The sequence below is a fragment of the Mandrillus leucophaeus genome, unplaced genomic scaffold, assembly GCF_000951045.1.
Source record: "Mandrillus leucophaeus isolate KB7577 unplaced genomic scaffold, Mleu.le_1.0 Scaffold390, whole genome shotgun sequence".
Classification (NCBI taxonomy): domain Eukaryota; kingdom Metazoa; phylum Chordata; class Mammalia; order Primates; family Cercopithecidae; genus Mandrillus; species Mandrillus leucophaeus.
This window is the reverse complement of record NW_012104143.1, coordinates 1623168-1642540: the sequence shown is the minus strand read 5'-3', so window position 1 is coordinate 1642540 and position 19373 is coordinate 1623168. Positions and strand designations below refer to the sequence as shown.

Below are 19373 nucleotides of genomic sequence, written 5' to 3'. Positions count from 1 at the left end.
CAGTGAGCCAAGATTGTGCCACTGCACTCTAGCCTGGGTAACAGAGCGAGACTCTGTCTCAAAAAAAAAAAAAAAAATCCCGAAAAAGAACATCCTTCCACCCTCACCACCCAGAAAGGGGGCTGCTGTTAGCTTTGGCATCTTTTCCACCTGTCCTTCCTTCTTAGGCCTTTTCCCTTGACAAGATTGAGAGCATTTCGTCGGGTTTTCTCATCTCCTGCCACCTTTGATTTCTTAACAGTGGGCCGTAGGCACCTCCCCAAGTTACAGAAATTGGTTGTCAGCACAGAGCAGCTGCCGAGAGTTCATCGTACAGACCCCACATTCCTTCTGGCTGTCCTCAGAGGCCGGATTTCTTCCTCTTTTGAGGATGAAGAGCTTTCTGTGCCGAGGCTAGGGGAGGAGGTTGGTGAGACGGTCAGTGAATGCCGTTTTTGGTCAAAAATGAGGCGTTGACTGTAAAGCTGTGAGTCAAATTCTTCCCTCCGGGGAGGCTGGCCTGCTGGACCTCGCCCAAGCAGAGTTCCAGAACCTTCTTGAGTAAAGGCAGTGTTGGTAGAATAAACAGTGAGACGGCTGGCAGCAGAATACAGGCAGGAGTTAACGTGGGTCAAGGGTAGAAATAGCACCTGGCTTGACAGCATCCGAAAACCAACACCTGCTGGTTGCACGAACTCAGTGACAGTCATTGAATTAAAAGTTTCGTGTGTTTGCTTTAAAAAAAAAAAAAAAAGAATTCTTACTACTTTGTAGCATTCTCCTCCCTGGCCCCCAGCCTTAATTTCCCTCTTCTTCCCTGCTTTGATTTCTTTGTGGCACTTATTGCTGCCTGGAGTAAATTATGGATCTACTTGTTCGTTTGTTGTTGATCTCTTCCTTTGGAATTTAAGATCTCAGGAGTTTGTTTTGTTTTATTTTGTTTTGGGAGTCTTGCTCTGTCACCCGGGCTGAAATGCAGCGGTGCGATCTCGGCTCACTGCAACCTCCACTTCCCGGGTTCAAGTGATTCTCCTGCCTCAGCCTCTCAGGTAGCTGGGATTACTTGGGAGTAGTAATGTGCGCCACCACGTCCGGCTAATTTTTGTATTTTTAGTAGAGACGGTGTTTTGCCATGTTGGCCAGGCTGGTCTCGAACTCCGAACCTCAAGTGATCCAACCACCTCAACCTCCCAGAGGGCTGGGATTACAGGCATGAGCCATCGCACCTGGCTGCTCTGAGGGGTTTTTGGTTGTCTCTCTATCCCCAGGACTAAGAAAAGAGCCTGACACATAGTTAGACACTCGATAAATGTGTTAAATAATTGAGTGGATGAATCGCACCCTGGCTGTTCAAGGCACGTCCTGCATAAGCAATGGGTAGGCCAGAGGGCTTTGGATGTTTACACAGCAACATAAATACCTCAGACTAGGAGAAAATAGCAGTGGACCCTTCTCAGGTCTGCTTTAGAAACCAGCTTTCTCAGTTCTGGCTGTGAGAGGGGCCCCTCTGGCAATGGGAAGTCAGCTCTGCTTCTTGAGTTGGCCATACAATTGTCAGTCTGTCCATCTGTCTGCTGGGTGTGTACAGAATGCCTGCTGTGTGCCACAAGGCCACCTGGTACGTGAGCCTCTGTGTGGAATGGTGCCCCCCCACCTTGAGTTGTGCAGTGTGCATCCTGTGCAACTGCACTTGGCCACCTGCTGTGCCAGATGCTGGTAATACAGCGATGAATAAGACCCACTTCGTGCCCTTGAGAGCTCACAGTCTGATGGGAGAGACAGACACCAAACAATTAAGGGTATCACAGTGCTAAATGCAGTGATGGAGGAGTGCTTGAGGGCCTGGGAAATCCCAGAGAAGAAGCCCCCATTGCAGCCTGGGAGGGTCCAGGATGATATCTGGGCTAAGTCACCTGCTCTTCTCCTCTTGGGTACATGTGCATCTGGCTCTGTGTGGGGCCAGCCCTGGTCATAAGCAATGTCTGTCCTCAAAGGGGTTGAGGACAGACAGTAAGTACCCAGTAAATGTGTGCTAAATGAACCATTTACTAGTGGGAGTAATGGTCCCATGCCGCCTCCCAATGTCGTTGCCTGGCCTGCCTACTCTTAATACTTTCTTTCCCTCTCCTGCTGTAAAAACAGGTGTGAAGACTGAAGGTTGGTCTGCATTATTTGTTTAGCTCTATTTATGGTTAAACACAGTTATGACTTTGGCCAGGCACGGTGGCTCATGCCTGTATTCCTAGGACTTTGGGAGGCCAAGGCGGGTGTATCAACTGAGGTCAGGAGTTTGAGACCAGCCTGGCCAACATGGCAAAGTCCCGTCTCTCCTAAAAATACAAAAATTATTTGGCCCTGAATCAAGGCCAGCAGTTTGCTGAAGCTGTTGGTTTCAAGCAGGAGCCTAAAGAATTGTCTTTCTCTGGTCTGTTGGCCATTTCATAACTTCGGAAATGTAATGGTCAATTCATTAGAAAGAAACATGGGTCATTTTTCATAGATGTGGGCTAATATTTATTTATAGTCTTAATACTTGGGTTCCAAAATATCTGTAAAATATTTATAATTGTCTCAAGGTTTCTGATTTAACTTGCTTATTAGAATCGTAATACTGTTAAATCTAATTATAAACTTAAAATAAAAAAATACAAAAATTAGCCAGGTGTGGTGGCAGGCGCCTGTATCCCAGCTGCTTGGGAGGCTGAGGCTAGAGAACTGCTTGAACCTGGGCAGCCGAGGTTGCAGTGAGCCGAGATCACGCCGCTTTACTCCAGCCTGGGCTAAAGAGTGAAACTCCGTCTCCAACAAACAAAAACCCAACACAGTTATGACTTTGGAGAAAGGGGTTGGTCTTCGGCAGTGTGCTTGTCCCAGATCCACCCAGCATGTGTGGGTTGGGGAAACTGAGGCACAAATGGAGCAGACCCTTCAGCCCTTCTTGCCCCTCCCCCTTTAGAAAAGACAGCCCCTTCACTTCTTCATTTAGTTAGGGGCTTAGGGTGGGAGTTTTTCTTTGCTTCTTAACAACATCTTGGGTCTTCTGAATTCCCAGGCAGCAAAGTGGTGGACGAGGAGGAAGCAGGTCAGTACTGCCTGGGTTGGAGTTGACTCTGCTCATCGAATGAGGCCAGAGACGGGCCGAGACCGTCGCTGCATGTCTGGGGAGGTGTCGTCAGATGCCTGGGTTTTCACTCCCCCGGTTGTTCATTGGTTCACTTAGCACACATTTACTGGGTACTTCCTGTGTGTCTGGCTTTGAGGCTGGCACTGGGGAATACGGCCTGAGTCCCCAGATCCCTTTATTGTTGCTGGTGACCTTGGCTAAGCTTTACTCTTTCATGCGTCACGTTACCATGGCCAGCACGCCTTGAGGGGACCGTGCTTATCAAGTGCCTGGCACACAGTGGATAGAAAATAAATGGCAACAGTTTGATTGTGAGCTGCCACCCATGCATCCTGGGGCACAGTCAAGACACACATGGGCCCAGACGATGCAGGGTGATCCGCGCCTGTTGGGGAACTGCAGCAAGTGGTGGTGGAGGGCCCTGAGGAGGGGTGTCACCTAGAGGAATTCCAGTGGCCAGAGTGGACCCATCTCTCCTGCCTTCGGCAGTGTGTGGCTGAGGGTCCCAGCCAAGGGCTTTTTTTTTTTTTAAAAGCAACAGAAGCTGAATCTGGCCACCTTAAACAAAAAGGCTGTTTTCTGGAAGGATACCGGGTAACTCATGAATCAAAGGCAGAACCGAGCCAGTAGAACTCAGGAAATGGGGACTCCGGGACCAGACAGACTCATTTAGGACAGATGAACTGTCTTTGGTCCCTGTAGACCACTGATGACGGTTCAAGTCCTGGGAGAGGGGCTTTCATGGGGCAATCTCGGACACTGTCCACCTTGGCTGGGGGAATCTGAGGCACCCTGATTGACAGGCCCACCAAGGCTGTAGGAAGAGGGAGAGCTGATTCCTTCAAAAGGCCAACAGGGGGCCAGGAGCAGTGGCTCACACCTGTAATCCCAGCAGTCTGGAAGGCCAAGGTGGTTGGATCACCTGAGGTCAGGAGTTTGAGACCAGCCCGGCCAACATGGTGAAACCCCGTCTCTACTAGAAATACAAAAGAATTATCCGGACGCAGTGGTACGTGCCTGTAATCCCAGCTTCCTGGGAGACTGAGGTGGTAGGATCAATTGAACCCTAGAGGCAAAGGTTGCAGTGAGCCAAGATCGCACCTCTGCACTCCAGCCTGGGCGACAGAGAAGACCTTGTCTCAAGACAAGAAAAAGAAAACAAAGGCTGACAGGATGGTGGACTAACCGATGTTCAGATTCCTCCTCTTAGGCGCTCGGTCCTCCCCCATGCAGAGTGGAATTTTCCAGCTGCCCAGTTCACCCTGTGGGCTAATTGGTGGGTTGAGAGGGTGAGACTGCCATAGCAGGCCACTGCAACCTCAGGGAGCACTGCATGCCTGCAGAAGCTCGCAACTGACCCTGGTGGTCAGTGAGGAACAGGAGAAGTGAAGGCTGAGGCTTACAGGAGGGCGGTCTGAGGCTGCTGGTAGGAGGAGGGGGCTCTCTGCGGCATACAACCTTCAGATGGAGGTCCCTGGGAGTGTTCTAGAACATTCTCATTCCTGCACAGAGAAAGATGGTTAAGAGCGTGGCCGGTTCCCGGTGTTACGCATGTGTGTGAGAACTGGCTGCCTGGGAAGTCCTGCTTGGTGTCACTCTTTGTTCCTGGGTGATGTGGCTATTTGTGCTTTGTTTGTTTTCTTAATTTAGTGTTTAGTTAGTTTAGACAAAACAAAACAGATGCTGACATTAAAGGGAATGTTTAAAGCAGAGGTTCTCAGTTCCTGGCTATGCCTGTAGTTCTCTGGAGAACGTGTTTAAGGGGCTGCCATCACTGAACACTTGCCGTGCCAGGCCCTGCGTGCGATCTCGTTTCATCCTCTCGCGAATGAGGGTTGGGTCTGCTGCTATTCCTGTTTTGCAGATGTGGAAGATGAGGCTCAGAGAAGTTTATCATTTCCCCAAGGCGCACAGCCAGGAAATGAGAGAGCACTTCCCACACATCACAGTTGATGGAGCGTGCTCTAATTCAGAGTCACCGCAGGGACCGGGCTAGACACGAGGGCACCTGCTCATTTTTTAATTTTAATTTTTTTTCTTTCATTAATGTTTCTTAGGTTTCTTTTTTAATTTTTGTTTTATTTTATTTTATTTTTTATTTTTTTTGAGACAGAGTCTTGCTCTGTCACCCAGGCTGGAATGCAGTGGCACGATCTCAGCTCACTGCAACCTCTGCCTCCTGGGTTCAAGCAATTCTAATGCCTCAGCCTCCCGAGTAGCTGGGATTACAGGTGCGCACCACCACACCCAGCTAATTTTTGTGTTTTTAGAATAGAGTTGGGGTTTTTCCATGTTGGCCAGGCTGGTCTCGAACTCCTGGCCTCAAGTGATCCGCCCACCTCGGCCTCGAAAGTGCTGGGGATTACAGGTGTGAGCCACCATGCCCGACCGCCACCTGCTCATTCATAAAGCCCCCTGTGACTCATTTACAACCAAGACTGAGAATCCCTGGCATGGAGCGCCTCCCTGAGTCCAGGAATGATCTCTGCAGCCCCCTCTTCCCTTCCAGGCGTGTCTGTGTCTCCAGGCGTGGCTGTTTCTGCGAGACTTTGCATTTTTTAGCTCTGTTTTTATTTGTGTCACCCGAGTATGTTCCCAGAGTCACCCTAGCATGTTCCCAGGGTCACCCTGACCATGCTGCTGGCTGCATATTTATCCCTTTTGTGTCTTTTGTCTTGGGTCCTCTCCCACCTCTTCTGGGGTCAGCCGTCTCATGCCTTACATTGTGCTGCTTTCTCTCCTGGCACCAAAGAATGAGGCAGTCAGTGCAGAGTGGGGGCAGTAGTCATCATCCTCACTGAGTTATTGTGAACCGGGAAAGAGATATGATCTGTTTTGACACAGCATGATGCCCGAGCGCACTTGATAAATGTTGGCTGTCATTGTCATTGTTGATGTTCCGGTGATTATTATTGATGCCAGGTGAATTCTTACTGGGATCAGGGCAGATATCCAGCTGCCGTGTCCCTTGGTGTCCTTATCAGTGTCCTTCCTTAAGTCTGCAACCGAGGCATCTGCCAGGGCTGGGGTCTCATCTGAAGACTCAACCAGGGAAGGGTCCACTTTGAAGCTCACCTGGTTGTTGACAGAACTCGGTTCCCCAGTTGTTCAAATGTTGAAATACTTTCTTATTACTGTGGAGACAGCCACTGCCCCAGGTACCTTTTACCCTGAACTCTTGGGACCTCTGTGTGGTCTGGGAACTGAAGGGTTAACTTCTGGCGCTACAGGGGTCTCTGGGCCTCTGCCTGTTGGCTGATGCCCTTGTCAAATTGGTTATCTATTTTGAGTATCACCTCTTCTTGCAGTGCTTGGGAATCAGGGGGCTGTGCCCTTTCCCTGATGTGGTTCCTTGCATCCTGGTCCTAGGAAGTGAATTTAACACAGCAGAGCTACTGTTTTCTGGGCTGCGTTTTACCCATTGCCGCTGTCACAGGATGCTGGCTCAGGCCCAGTTCCCTCAGTGGATGGAGCCCTTTGCACAGTTGCGAAGCGCTGTCCCTGCCCCAAGGGACTGAACCCCAAATACCACCTGCCCCACAACCAGACAGCCTGTCCGTGGCCTCTGCAGAGCAGGTCTCCTATTTCCGATCATCCTGGCGGCCAGGTGCTCTGCTGTCTCCTCCCTGTAGTGGCTGGTGTTTCTTGCCCTTGGTTTTAGCATCTGGCTTATGTAACCCCACTTGCCCCCTTTGTCTCTCTTCTGCCAGGGGTCACGGGCATCAGCGGTCCAGGGAAGGAAGCAAAGCAAATGGAGAATGGCATGCTGGTGACAGACAGTGCAGGGAAGCAACTGCAGAGGTAAGAGCGGGGAGGGTGGCCCCAACCCGAGGACCCTGCCCTGTCAGCGGGAGGACAAGTGGAGGGACAGAAGAAAGGCCTCGGCCCCCTGGGGTCCTGGAAGTCCTGGTCTTTCTGCCTCCCTTCCCAAATCCTCCAAAGACTTGCTTTTCGGAGCACAGAGGCCCAAAGAAGGAATGTGGCACTCTTCTTGCCAGGTGGCACGACACACACAGTCCTCATGATTTAACCATCTGTCCCCGCTTCTGACACTCATGTTCCCTACATGGTGTGAGTCTTTGCTCAGATCCCTTGGTGGGGCCTGGAAGGTTCAGGCTTTATGAAGCAGCATTCGGTTTAAAACTGTCTCAAGGCCAGGTATGGTGGCTTATGCTTGTAATCTGAGCATTTTGGGAGGTTGAGGCAGAAGGATCGCTTGAGGCCAGGAGTTTGAGACCACACTGGACAATATAGCAAGACCCCATCTCTACAAAAAAGGAAGTATGTTTGTGTTTGATTATAGAGGGTTTCCTTAGACCCTCGGGGATTTATACCGTATGCAGTATGTTAACCATACTAGTTTTTAAAAATTGGCTAAGTTGGCCAGGCATGGTGGCTTACGCCTATAATCCCAGCATTTTGGGAGACTGAGGTGGGCGGATCATCTGAGGACAGGAGTCCGAGGTGGGCGGATCACCTGAGGACAGGAGTCCAAGACCAGCTTGGCCAGCATGATGAAACCCTGTCTCTACCAAAGATAAAAAAATTAGCCAGGCATGGTGGTGCATGCCTGTAGTCCCAGCTACTCGGGAGGCTGAGGCATGAGAATCACTTGAACCCAGGAGGTGGAGGTTGCAGTGAGCCGAGATCGCACCATAGCACTGCAGCCTGGGTGACAGAGCGAGACTCCGTCTCAAAAAACAAAAACAAACAAAAAAACCCAGAAAACAGCAAAACAACAGCAACAACAAAAATTGACAAAGTCAGAGACTAAACATACCTGACCCCAGAGATTTGAGAAGGGATCGCGGACCTGCAGTTGCTATAGGGGTCAGGAGAGAGCAAAGACGATGCGGCCCAGCACTGTGCCTGGAACAGACAAACACTTGGTAGATGTCGGTTTTGCCATTGTTATCATCTCACACAGCCTAAATTGTAGTGGGAGGCTCCAGACAGTGCATGAGTGTAGAAGGATATAAGATTTTCTGTCCAAGGTGTGTGACTTGTGAAGTCCTACGTCATGAAGCAGGAAGCCCCAGCTCCCCATCTGAATTCTAGATTCCATCCAGAGTTGGTTCTGATTCTTCCCTCTGCTCCCTGAAAACTCACTCTTGCTTTTGGCTTTGAGGGCCACTTCCACTTCACTTGGCCTTAACCAAAGACCGTTGCACAGATCTCATGGATACAGAAAGGTTACGCACCCCCAGGCCTTAGTTCAAAGAGGGGGGAGGTGCTGGAGGTTTATTCAGCCTTCAGGAAGTATTTTCAGGGAACACAGTTCTGGGGCTGCAGGTATGACTCACATGGGGCTCCTGACCTCAGGTAGCTTGTAATCTTGTGCAGGAGATAAGTAGGTAGAGGAAGGTATAGAAATTTCCACGGCAATGAGCCACAGCTGTGTTTTCCATGACCTCCATAATTTCTTTCTTTTTTTTTTTTTTTTTGACATGGAGTCTCCCTCTGTCACCCAGGCTAGAGTACAGTGTACACTGGCGCAGTCTCAGCCACTGAACACTAAACTGGCGGCAGTGCAATCTGTGATCATCTGTGGGGGTCTGCATAAAGCTGATGACCACTGATGTGCAAAAGGTGCTATTTTTTTTTTTTTTTTTTTTTTAATTTGAGACAGAGTCTTACTGTGTCGCTGAGGCTGGAGTGCAGTGGCGCAATCATGGCTCACTGCAACTTCTGTCTCTGAGATTCAAGCGATTCTCCTGCCTCAGTGTCCCGAGTAGCTGGGACTACGGGCACGTGCCACCATGCCCGGCTAATTTTTGTATTTTTAGTAGAGACGGGGTTTCACCATGTTGGCCAGGCTGGTCTTGAACTCCTGGCCTCAAGTGATCCACCCGCCTTGGCCTCCCAAAGTGCAGCAATGACAGGTGGGAGCCACTGTACCTGGCCGAATAGTACTTTCTGAGTAACACGCTTCTGTGAAGGAGCAGCCAGGGCAAGTTCCCTCCCCAACCCCCGCCACGTTTGTAAAACTAGAGAATTGAACTCGCTGGGTACTTTTCTCTGTGTTTTTCATCATGTGTTACATTTTGAATCTTTTTCGTGTTTGAAAAATGATCTGTGATGCGCCCTGTTTTATCTTTTATTGGCGGTTTGTTTGTTTGTTTGTTTTGAGATCAATTAGAATTGATCTTAAAAAAAAAAGAAAAAAAGGCAAGCACGCACTTTTTGCCTATCAGTGGTCATGGGCTTTTTGCAGCCTCCCAGAGATCATCACAGATCGCGTTTCCCACAGGTCTCATTCCTGCCTGAGACACTGCCTTTCTCTGGGGACCTGGAACCCTGGGGAACGACATGGTGGGGTGTGGTGCACATGTGCACGTGTTCATGTATATGTTTACACGTGTGCGTGTGGAAACACTCCGTCTCTTATGCCATGGTTCAGACCCACAATAGCAGCCCCAGCAGGGAGCCCTCCAACCCTGCCCGAGGCATCCATGCCGTTGACACCCCTGTGCTTTGCTACTCCAGACAGCTCAGCAGCTCCTCCTCCTATAGCGGGGACGTCAGCAGGCAACACAACAGCACCGCGGAACTGCAGAAAGATGGGGCCAAGAAGGAGGAGACGTGGAAGCTGATGGAGGCTGACAAGGCGCAGACAGGGCAGGTGAGATTCGCTCCTTAAATGATGATGGTGGCTGGAGTTGACAGAGCGCCCGCTGTGCACTGGCACTATGCAAAGTGCCTTGTCTGTGTGAACTCACGTGTCCATCACAACACACCTCTGAAGTACTGTTTACAGCGCCAGAAACTGAGGCGGGAGAGGCTAAGTGACTGCCCCAAGGTCACTGCTGGTCAGCGGCAGAACCGGGATTTGAACCCTGGCAGACTCCAGCGTTGGTGCTTGTAGTCTCTGCTCTACTGACTGCCTGAGCAGCTCAGGGGGTCTCATTAGCTAGAGGCGCTAAGCTGGATGCTTTAAATCAGGGCTTCCTGCAATGTGGGGTTCAGTTGTGCATGAGATGGTTTCCGGTTGTGCACAGACACATTAAATGACAGATGAATGTTTGTTACATTTCTTTTTTTTTCTTTTCTTTTTTTTTTGAAACAGAGTCTCACTCTGTCGCCATGGCTGGAGTGCAATGGTGCGATCTCGGCTCACTACACCCTCTGCCTCCTCAGTTCAAGCAATTTTCCTGCTTCAGCCTCCTGAGTAGCGGGGATTACAAACACTCGCTACCTCGCCCAGCTAATTTTTGCGTTTTTAGTAGAGACAGGGTTTCACCATGTTGGTCTGGCTGGCCTTGAACTCCTGACCTCAGGTGATCCACCCACATTGGCCTCCCCAAGTGCTGGGATTAGAGGCGTGAGCACTGCGCCCTGCTTACTTTTCATTTCTCATTTGGTCCTAATGATTATGTCCCTGAGAAAGTCTCAGTTGGGTCCTACCCTGCCTTCAGTACCTAACAACCACTAGCCTCTCTTCGTAACAAGGAGACCAGGTTTTGAGCTCCTGTTTTATTGTTTTTAAAGATCGTCTATTTTGGGCAAATGTTAATAATTCTCCATTTGTGGTGGTGATCCAAAGTTTATTTTTAAAAATACATGTGGTTATGTTTTTTTTTTTAAAAAAAAAAAGGGAGTTGAATTTTTAAAGTAGGTAAAAAATAAGCATGCAGATAAAGAAAAACAAAAAAAACCCATGAAAGGTGGTAGCGGGGGAGTGAGGTTGGGGCACCTTTTCTTAGATCCGCCTGGATGTGTCCGGAACTTCCCAGGACTGTCTGTTCCTGGCTTGTTAACTTATCATCACAGGACCATAACAAGGGGTAGAGGTGACTGTGGTGTCCTCTCCCGCCTTACACTTAGTGACCCTCCAGGAAGCCAAAGAAATTACCCCAAATCACAGGACATGGGAAGGAAGGGCCAGAGATGCCAGGCCCATTTAATGCTCACTTAACTCCGATTTTATATTCAAGGAACACCAAAGCCAGGGGGCTTGTAACTTGTCAAAGTTGGACCAGGAGTGGAGCCAGGCACAACACGCTCATCATTTCTTTCTTTTTTTTTTTTATTTGAGACGCTGGAGTGCCATGGCGCAATCTTAGCTCATTGCAACCTCCGCCTCCTGGGTTCAAGTGATTCTCCTGCCTCAGCCTCCCTAGTAACTGGGACTACAGGCATGCGTCACCATGCCCAGCTGATTTTTGTATTTTTGGTAGAGATGGGGTTTCACTATGTTGGCCAGGCTGGTCTCAAACTTCTCACCTCGTAATCCGCCCGCCTCAGCCTCCCAAAATGCTGGTGCTGGGATTACAGGCGTGAGCCACGGTGCCTGGCCTTTTTTTTTTTGTTTTTTTAATTTGTTTTCTTTTTTTTTTCTGAGACAGGGTCTGACTCTGTCACCCAGGATGGAGTGCAGTGGCACAATCATGGCTCACCGCAGCCTCCACCTCCCAGATTCAAGTGATTCTCCCACCTCAGCCTCCTGAGTAGCTGGGACTACATGTGTGCACCACCATGCTTGACTAATTTTCTTTATTTTTTGTAGAGATGAGGTTTCACCCTATTTCCCGGGCTGGTCTTGAACTCCTGGGCTCAAGTGACTTGCCTGCTTCTGAGATTACAGATGTGAGCCACCACACCTGGCCACACACTTGTCATTTGTGACCCCCGAGCCCACCACATTCCATTGCTCATGAGAAAGAGGTTCCCGAACGCTGCAGGCTAATTTCAGGGATGGCAGCAGCTTGGCTGTATATGATGAAGCCAAGTGGTGAAGTAAACACATTCTCAGTTATGACCTGTCTCCTCACCCACATATTTCATTTTCCAGAATGGAAACTTGAAAACTCAAAAGGAAGCAATCAGGTACACACCAGACCTGTTATCTTTCACCTGTTACCTTTCAGCTAGACCGTAGGGTCAGATGACTTTTGTTTTTTCTTCTGGTGGGGGCAGGGCCTCACTGTGTCGCTCAGGCTGGAGTGCAGTGGTGTGACCAGTGTTCACTGCAGCCTTAAGCTTCTGGGTTCAGGAGATCCTCCTGGCTCAGCTTCCTGAGTACCTGGGACTAGAGGGGTGGACCACCACACCTAGCTAATTTTAAACTTTTTTGTAGAGACAGGCTCCTACCGTGTTTCCCAGCCTGGTCTCGAACTCCTGGGCTCAAGTGATTCTCCTGCCTTGGCCTCCCAAAGTGCTGGCATTATAGGTGTGAGCCACCACGCCCAGTTTCCAGATGATTTTTACGACCCAAAATTCAGCATGAAAAGCTTGAAATGACAGTGAGCACAGACACGGGTAAAGATCACTGGAATTTGTTGAAACCAAGCCAGGTGGTTTAGGCAGGGGCTGGCCTAAAGCAGAGTGCCCTGTCTGTCATGTCAGGAGGCTGGACTGATTTGTTTAACCCCATGCTGGGCGCCACAGGGAATACAGGAGGGAAAGAAACTCGCAGCTTCGCCTCCGGAGCGAGCTGGGCACTGGGAAGATGGGTGAGACGGTGTTCTGTGCTCACAGGGAAAGGAATTGGGGGAGGCTGGCCCAGTTGGGCTGTGGAGGTGACACTTGGCCTTGGTTGCCAGGCAACATGTCACACATTGCTTAAAGCTCATTGGTGGCTTCTGCTTTCTGTCAGTCTTGGCATAAAAGTTGGAATCCTGACCCGAGTCTCCCATGCCATGTGTGGTCTGACTGCGACCCGTGTCTTCAACCTCCTGTTCGTTGCTGCTCCATGATCTGGCTCCAGCCACCAGCGCCTTCTCTCAGTTCCCCAGCTGCGCTGTGTTCCCTCCTACCTCAGGGCTTTTGCACGTGCTGGTTCTGCCACCTTTTTTCCATTTTCAGATGGTTTAACCCCTTTTTTTTTTTTTTTTTCCTGGAGGCAGTGTCTCCCTCTGTCACCCAGGCTGGTGTGCAGTGGCGCAACTTTGGCTCACTGCAGCCTCCACCTCTGCGTTCAAACGACTGTTGTGCCTTAGCCTCCTCCTGAGTAGCTGGGACTGCAGGCACGTGCCCCATGTCCGACTGGTTTTTGTGTTTTTTGTAGAGACAAGGTTTCCTCATGTTGGCCAGGCTGGTCTCGGACTCCTGACCTCAGGTGATCCACCGGCCTTAGCCTCCCAAAGCGCTGGGATTATAGGAATGAGCCACTCTGCCCAGCCAATACCCTTTATTGTTTTTATTTTTTAGAGACAGAGTCTCTCTGTGTCGCCCAGGCTGGAGTGCAGTGGCGCAATCTCGGCTCACTGCAACCTCCGCCTCCCAAGCTCAAACGATTCTCCTGCCTCAGCCTCCCGAGTAGCTGAGATTACGTGTGCCTGCCAACAGGCCTGGCTAGTTTTTGTATTTTAGTAGGGAAGGGATTTCGTCATGTTGGCCGGGCTAGTCTCAAACTCCTGACCTCAGGTGATCCACCTGCCTCGGCCTCCTGAAGTGCTGGGATTACAGGCGTGAGCCACTGCACCTGGCCTTGGTTTAACTCTTCAATGTCGCTTCCTTGAAGAAACCTCCCCCAATACCTCTCTAGACAGCATTAGGTCAGGATGTCCAATTTTATACTCATGTGGAATTGTGCACCGTGTATGGCCCTTCTCTGTGATGATGCATTTATCTGGGATGATTTGATGGGAGCCTATCTCACCACGCGACTGGAAGCTCCATGCATGAGGGCAGAGACCCTATTTTTTTTTTTTTTTTTTCTTTTTGAGCTGGAGTCTCACTTGCTCACTCAGGCTGGAGTGCAGTGGGGCAATCTTGGCTCACTGCTGCAACCTCTGCCTCCTGGGTTAAAGCAATTCTCCTGCCTCAGGCTCACCATTAGCTGGGATGACAGGTGCCCACCACCACACCCGGCTAATTTTTTATATTTTCAGTAGAGGCGGGGTTTTGCCATATTGGCCAGACTGGTCTCGAACTCTCTACCTCAGTTGATCTGCCCACCTCAGCCTCCCAAAGTGTTGGGATTACACATGTGAGCCACGGTGCCTGGCCCTTGACTTTGTTTACTGCTGACTTTGTCGAATAGCTAAAGGGGAAGGTGTTCTAGGTAGGAGCAAAGACAGGCAGCTGGGTGGCGCAGTGCTGAAGTCCCTGACCTTGTGGGGCTGGGGCTGGGTGCATGCGTGTGCTAAGCTGCCTTATCTCCCATGGTCTCCAGGTCAAACTTTCCGTGTACTGGGACTACATGAAGGCCATCGGACTCTTCATCTCCTTTCTCAGCATCTTCCTTTTCATATGTAACCATGTGGCCGCGCTGGCTTCCAACTATTGGCTCAGCCTCTGGACTGATGACCCCATAGTCAACGGGACCCAGGAGCACACGAAGGTCCGGCTGAGCGTCTATGGAGCCCTGGGCATTTCGCAAGGTGGGTGCCACTGTCTCCCACCCTGCCCGATTTGGGCCCCTGTTGTGACTTTGTCTAATTACAGAAATGGATCCTTAGAGTCCTCAGGGTTTTGTGGGACCCCAAACCAAGCCAAACCCAGAGGAACAGTAGCCGTCAGCCAGTAGACACTCAGATATTTGTAGAGTCAGTGTTTGAGTGCTTTGTTCATATGGGCCTTGGTGGTAGATGGGAGGAGTGCTCCAGTGTGCCCATTTTACAGATGAGGACAGTTGAGAACAGAGGCCACTGGAAGCACTGTGGGTTGGGAAGGACCCCCGTGACAGAGCTTCTGTGAGGTCTCATTTGTGGACTTTTGCCTGCTGAACGAGGGCGGAAATTGGCTCATACTAGTAATTCCCAATTATGGGCAGTGTTGTCCCCCAGGTATGTTTGACAATATCTGGAGATGCTTTTGGTTGTCACAAGATTGAGAAACCCTGCTGTTGGCCAGGCATGGTGGCTCACACCTGTAATCCCACGCTTTGGGAGGCTGAAGTCGGAGGATCGCTTGAGGCCAGATGTTTGAGACCAGCCTGGACAACATAGTGAGACCCTATCTCTAGAAAAAATAGATAAGTAAAAAAATAGGTAAATAAAATAAACTACAGGTGCACGTGGTGGTATGTGCCTGTAGTCTCAGCTACTTGGGCAGCTGAGGTCAGAAGATTACTTGAGCCCAGGAGTTTGAGCCTACAGTTCGACCTGTGATTGCACCACTGCACTCCAGCCTGGGCGACAGAGCAAGACCCTGTCTCAAAAAACAAACAAAACCCCCTGCTCTGTACCGGTCTGTGTGATTCTATGGGAGTCCTCAAATGCAGCAGCGTTGATAAAACAGCTGGCGTTTACGGAGCATTTACTTGGTGCTTGGCTGTGTTCTAAACACTTCCACGTGTTTTAACTTATTTTATCCCTGCAGCAGTCCTGTGAGGTAGGAGTTAATATTTCCCCCATTTTGGAGATACAGAAATTGAGGCGCAGAGAGGTTGAGTGAGTTGCTGAAAGTCACACAGCTAATACATGGCAGTATTGGCACTGAACAAGGCAGTCTGGCTCAGAAGCTCACGCTGTTTTCCACTGTGCTATGCAGTATGTGAGCTGTGTTTGCAAATACACATGTATGGTCCATATGACATATTCACAGTAAATGGATAGTCCTGACACATTTGAGCACTTCCTGTATGCCAGGCACATTGCCAGGTGGGGACTTTACATTTCACAGTGCTCTGAGGTTAGCGTCATTGTCCCATTGTACAGATGAGGAAACTGAGAGATTCAGTGACCTATAGAAGGTCCCATAGCTGGTAAGTGGCAGAGATGGGATTTGGCAGCATTGGCTTCAGAGCCTGTCACTTGAGCCCCTGCCTGTTGGGTGTCTTCCTATAAAGAGGCCGAGACAGAGGCCTCTGTTCCTAGGAGTTGCTGCTCTGGAACGCGCAGTGGCCTCCTGTGCATTGTTTGAGAGAACCACCAGTGTCTTAGGATCTCCAGGAGGCGGCTTTGGGAAGACCTGCTGATAGCAGAGCACACATGGATTCCTTGACTCTCTCAATCCCTACCCTCCCCTTTCCTTGCCATTAGCGGAAAGGACTGTGGCCTACAAATTGTAATTGAGGGAAGATAGAGAACAGAGAGGGTGTGGTATTACCTGAACTCACACAGCAACAGTGTCTGTTCCAGAGCTGTGCTGTCTGGTGCAGTAGTTGCAAGACACAGGTGGCTATTTTAATTTCAATTGTTAAAATTAAATAAAGGCCAGGGGCAATAGCTCACGCCTGTAATCCCAGCACTTTGGAAGGCCAAGGCGGGTGGATCGCTTAGTCCAGGGGTTCAAGACCAACCTGGGAAACATGGCAAAACCCTGTCTCTACAAAAGTACAAAAATTCGCTGGGCATGGTGGCACATGCCTGTAATCCCTGCTACTCAGGAGGCTGAGGTGGGAGGATTGCTTGAGCCCAGGAGGTCGAGGCTTCTGTGAGCCATGATCACAGCCCTGCACTCCACCCTGGGTGACAGGATGGGAGAGACCCCCTCTCAAAAGAAAAATAAAATTAAAGATTTATTCGATGAGACTAGACAGGTTTCAAGTGCTCAGTAGCCATCATTTCCATCATTTCAGAAAATCATCTTAGATAACACTGTTCTAAAGCAGTGATCCCCAGCCTTTTTGGCACTAGGGACTGGTTTCATGGAAAGGGTGGGGAATGATTTCGGGATGAAACTGTTCCACCTTAGATCATCAGGCATTAGATTATCATAAGAAGCCCACAACCTAGGTCCCTTGCATGCACAGGTCACGGTAGGGTTTGCGCTACTAGGAGGATCTAATGCCACTGCTGAGCTCACAGGAGACAGAGCTCAGGTGATGATATCAGCTCACTTGCCCACCGCTCACCTCCTGCTGTGGGGCCTGGTTCCTGGCAGGTCATGGACTGCTGCCAATCTGTGGCCCCGGGGTTGGGGACCCCCGGTCTAGAGGAGTATGGCGTGTGGATTAAGAGCAGGCTGTCTGGATTAATATCCCAGTTCTGCCTCTGATAGGCACAGTATACTAAGGGCAAAGGCATTCACCTATCTGGACTTCAGTTTTCTTATCTGTAAATTGAGTAGTAATAGAAGTTATTCGGAGTCATAAAAATTAGTTACATGTAAAACCCAGCACAGTGCTTAGCACATAGGAAGTACCCTCCGAATAATAGCCACCACCATCATCATCGTTATCATCGTCATTATTATTATTATTATTATTATTATTATTATTTTTTGAAATGGAGTCTCACTGTGTCACCCATGTTGGAGTGGAGTGACGCAGTCTTGGCTCACTGCAACCTCCACCTCCCGGATTCAAGCGATTCCCTTGCCTCATCCTCCCGAGTAGCTGGGATTACAGGCGCCTGCCACCGTACCTGGTTAATTTTGGTATTTTTAGTAGAGATGGGGTTTCACTGTGTCAGCCAGGTTGGTCTCGATCTCCTGACCTCAAGTGATCCACCCGCCTTGGCCTCCCAAAGTGCTGGGATTACAGGTGTGAGGCACCATGTGTGGTTCCTCATTATTATCATTGTTCGAAGTTGGGAGTCCAGGCCTGCCTCGTCCGCAGGGCCACTCCTCCCTGCAGTGCCTGGTCAGCTCCCCCTCCGCATTGTGGAGTTTAACTCCAAGTGTCTGCAGGGATCGCCGTGTTTGGCTACTCCATGGCCGTGTCCATCGGGGGCATCTTGGCTTCCCGCTGTCTGCATGTGGACCTGCTGCACAGCATCCTGCGGTCACCCATGAGCTTCTTTGAGCGGACCCCCAGTGGGAACCTGGTGAACCGCTTCTCCAAGGAGCTGGACACGGTGGACTCCATGATCCCGGAGGTCATCAAGATGTTCATGGGCTCCCTGTTCAACGTCATCGGTGCCTGCATCGTTATCCTGCTGGCCACGCCCATCGCCGCGATCATCATCCCGCCCCTCGGCCTCATCTACTTCTTCGTCCAGGTAAGGGGTGAAGTCTTAGTGTTCAGGACAAGCCCTACTGTGCATTATACACCAGTGTTACCTAAAGCCTCGTTTTATCTCACCATGTCCCCAGTGTGGTGCTTTTGAAGCATGTAGATTTGTTTTTGTCAGTTTTGAATACGTAAATTGTTTTTTTGCTCACAATAACAAAATGCACTTTTTTCCTAAGTTTTATTTTTCCACCTGTCAGTTCAAAAAGGAAACAAAACCTATTGCTATAAAGACAACTTCATTATTAAAATTTCTTTTTTTTTTTTTTGAGACAGAGTCTCGCTCTGTCGCCCAGGCTGGAGTGCAGTGGCGCAATCTTGGCTTACTGCAACCTCCATCTCCCAGTTCAAGTGATTCCCCTGCCTCAGCCTCCCGAGTTAACAGGCACACACCACCACAGCCGGCTAATTTTTGTATTTTTGGTAGAGACGGGGTTTCACCAATGTTGGCCAGGTTGGTCTCAAACTCCTGACCTCAGGTGATCTGCCCACGTCGACCTTCCAAAGTGTTGGGATTACAGGTGTCAGCCACTGCGCCCAGCCTAAAATTTCTTCAAGTATAAAATTCTTTAGTTCCTAAGCCTCCTGCAGGAGACAGGAACTAAAGAAAAAACATGAATAATAGCAGCTTAAATAAGACAGATGTTTCTTTTTCTCTGTCATGATAGAAATTTAGAGGTAGGCTGTTCAGGGCTGGTATGGCAGCTTCCTGAGTTAAATATCCCAGATACCTGCTTTTATTTAAACATTTTAATAATCTTACCATATTTATACAAGCCTTTCATTCTTAAGTTGGCCTCATGGTCCAAGGTTGCTGCTGGAGCTCCAGCCATTATATCTGTATTTCAGTCAGCAAGACCAAGGAAGGGAAGTAGGACAAGGGAGCATATGGGTGCTGAATCAGCACTACTCCCTTATCTGCAGGCACACATTCTAAGACCCCTCCTAATGGATGCCTGAAACCGCAGATGGTATTGAATCCTACATATACTGTTTTTTTTCCTGTACATACATACCTATGATAAAGTTTCATTTATAAGTTTGGCATAATAAGAGATTAATAGCAGTGATTTATAATAAAATAGAGCAATTATAACAATATGCCAGTATCACTACTCCTGGACTTTAGAGGCGTTATTTTTATTATTATTATTATTATTTTTGAGACAGAGTCTAGTTGTGTCCTCCAGGCTGGAGTGCAGTGTTGGAATCTTGGCTCACTGCAACATCCGCCTCCCATGTTCAAGCGATTCTCTTGCCTCAGCCTCCCAAGTAGCTGGGATTACAGGCTTGTGCCACGCCCAGCTAGTTTTTGTATTTTTAGTAGAGACGGGGTTTCACCATGTTGGCCAAGCTGGTCTCAAACTCCTGACCCCAAGTGATCCGCCTGCCTCAGCCTCCCAAAGTGCTGGGATTACAGGCATGAGCCAC

The 19373-nt window shown here is 49.5% G+C and overlaps 1 protein-coding gene across 1 annotated transcript in view; it reads left to right on the top strand.

Moving 5' to 3' along the window:
* The window catches only part of ABCC1 (ATP-binding cassette, sub-family C (CFTR/MRP), member 1), a 125970-nt gene that overhangs the window by 83881 nt on the left and 22716 nt on the right, over positions 1-19373 (top strand). The window contains exons 17-20 of the mRNA XM_011991183.1: positions 6814-6904; positions 9590-9725; positions 14220-14427; positions 17621-17931. Of these exons, the coding sequence (XP_011846573.1) occupies positions 6814-6904; positions 9590-9725; positions 14220-14427; positions 17621-17931 (746 nt within the window). The remainder of the gene's footprint in view (positions 1-6813; positions 6905-9589; positions 9726-14219; positions 14428-17620; positions 17932-19373) is intronic.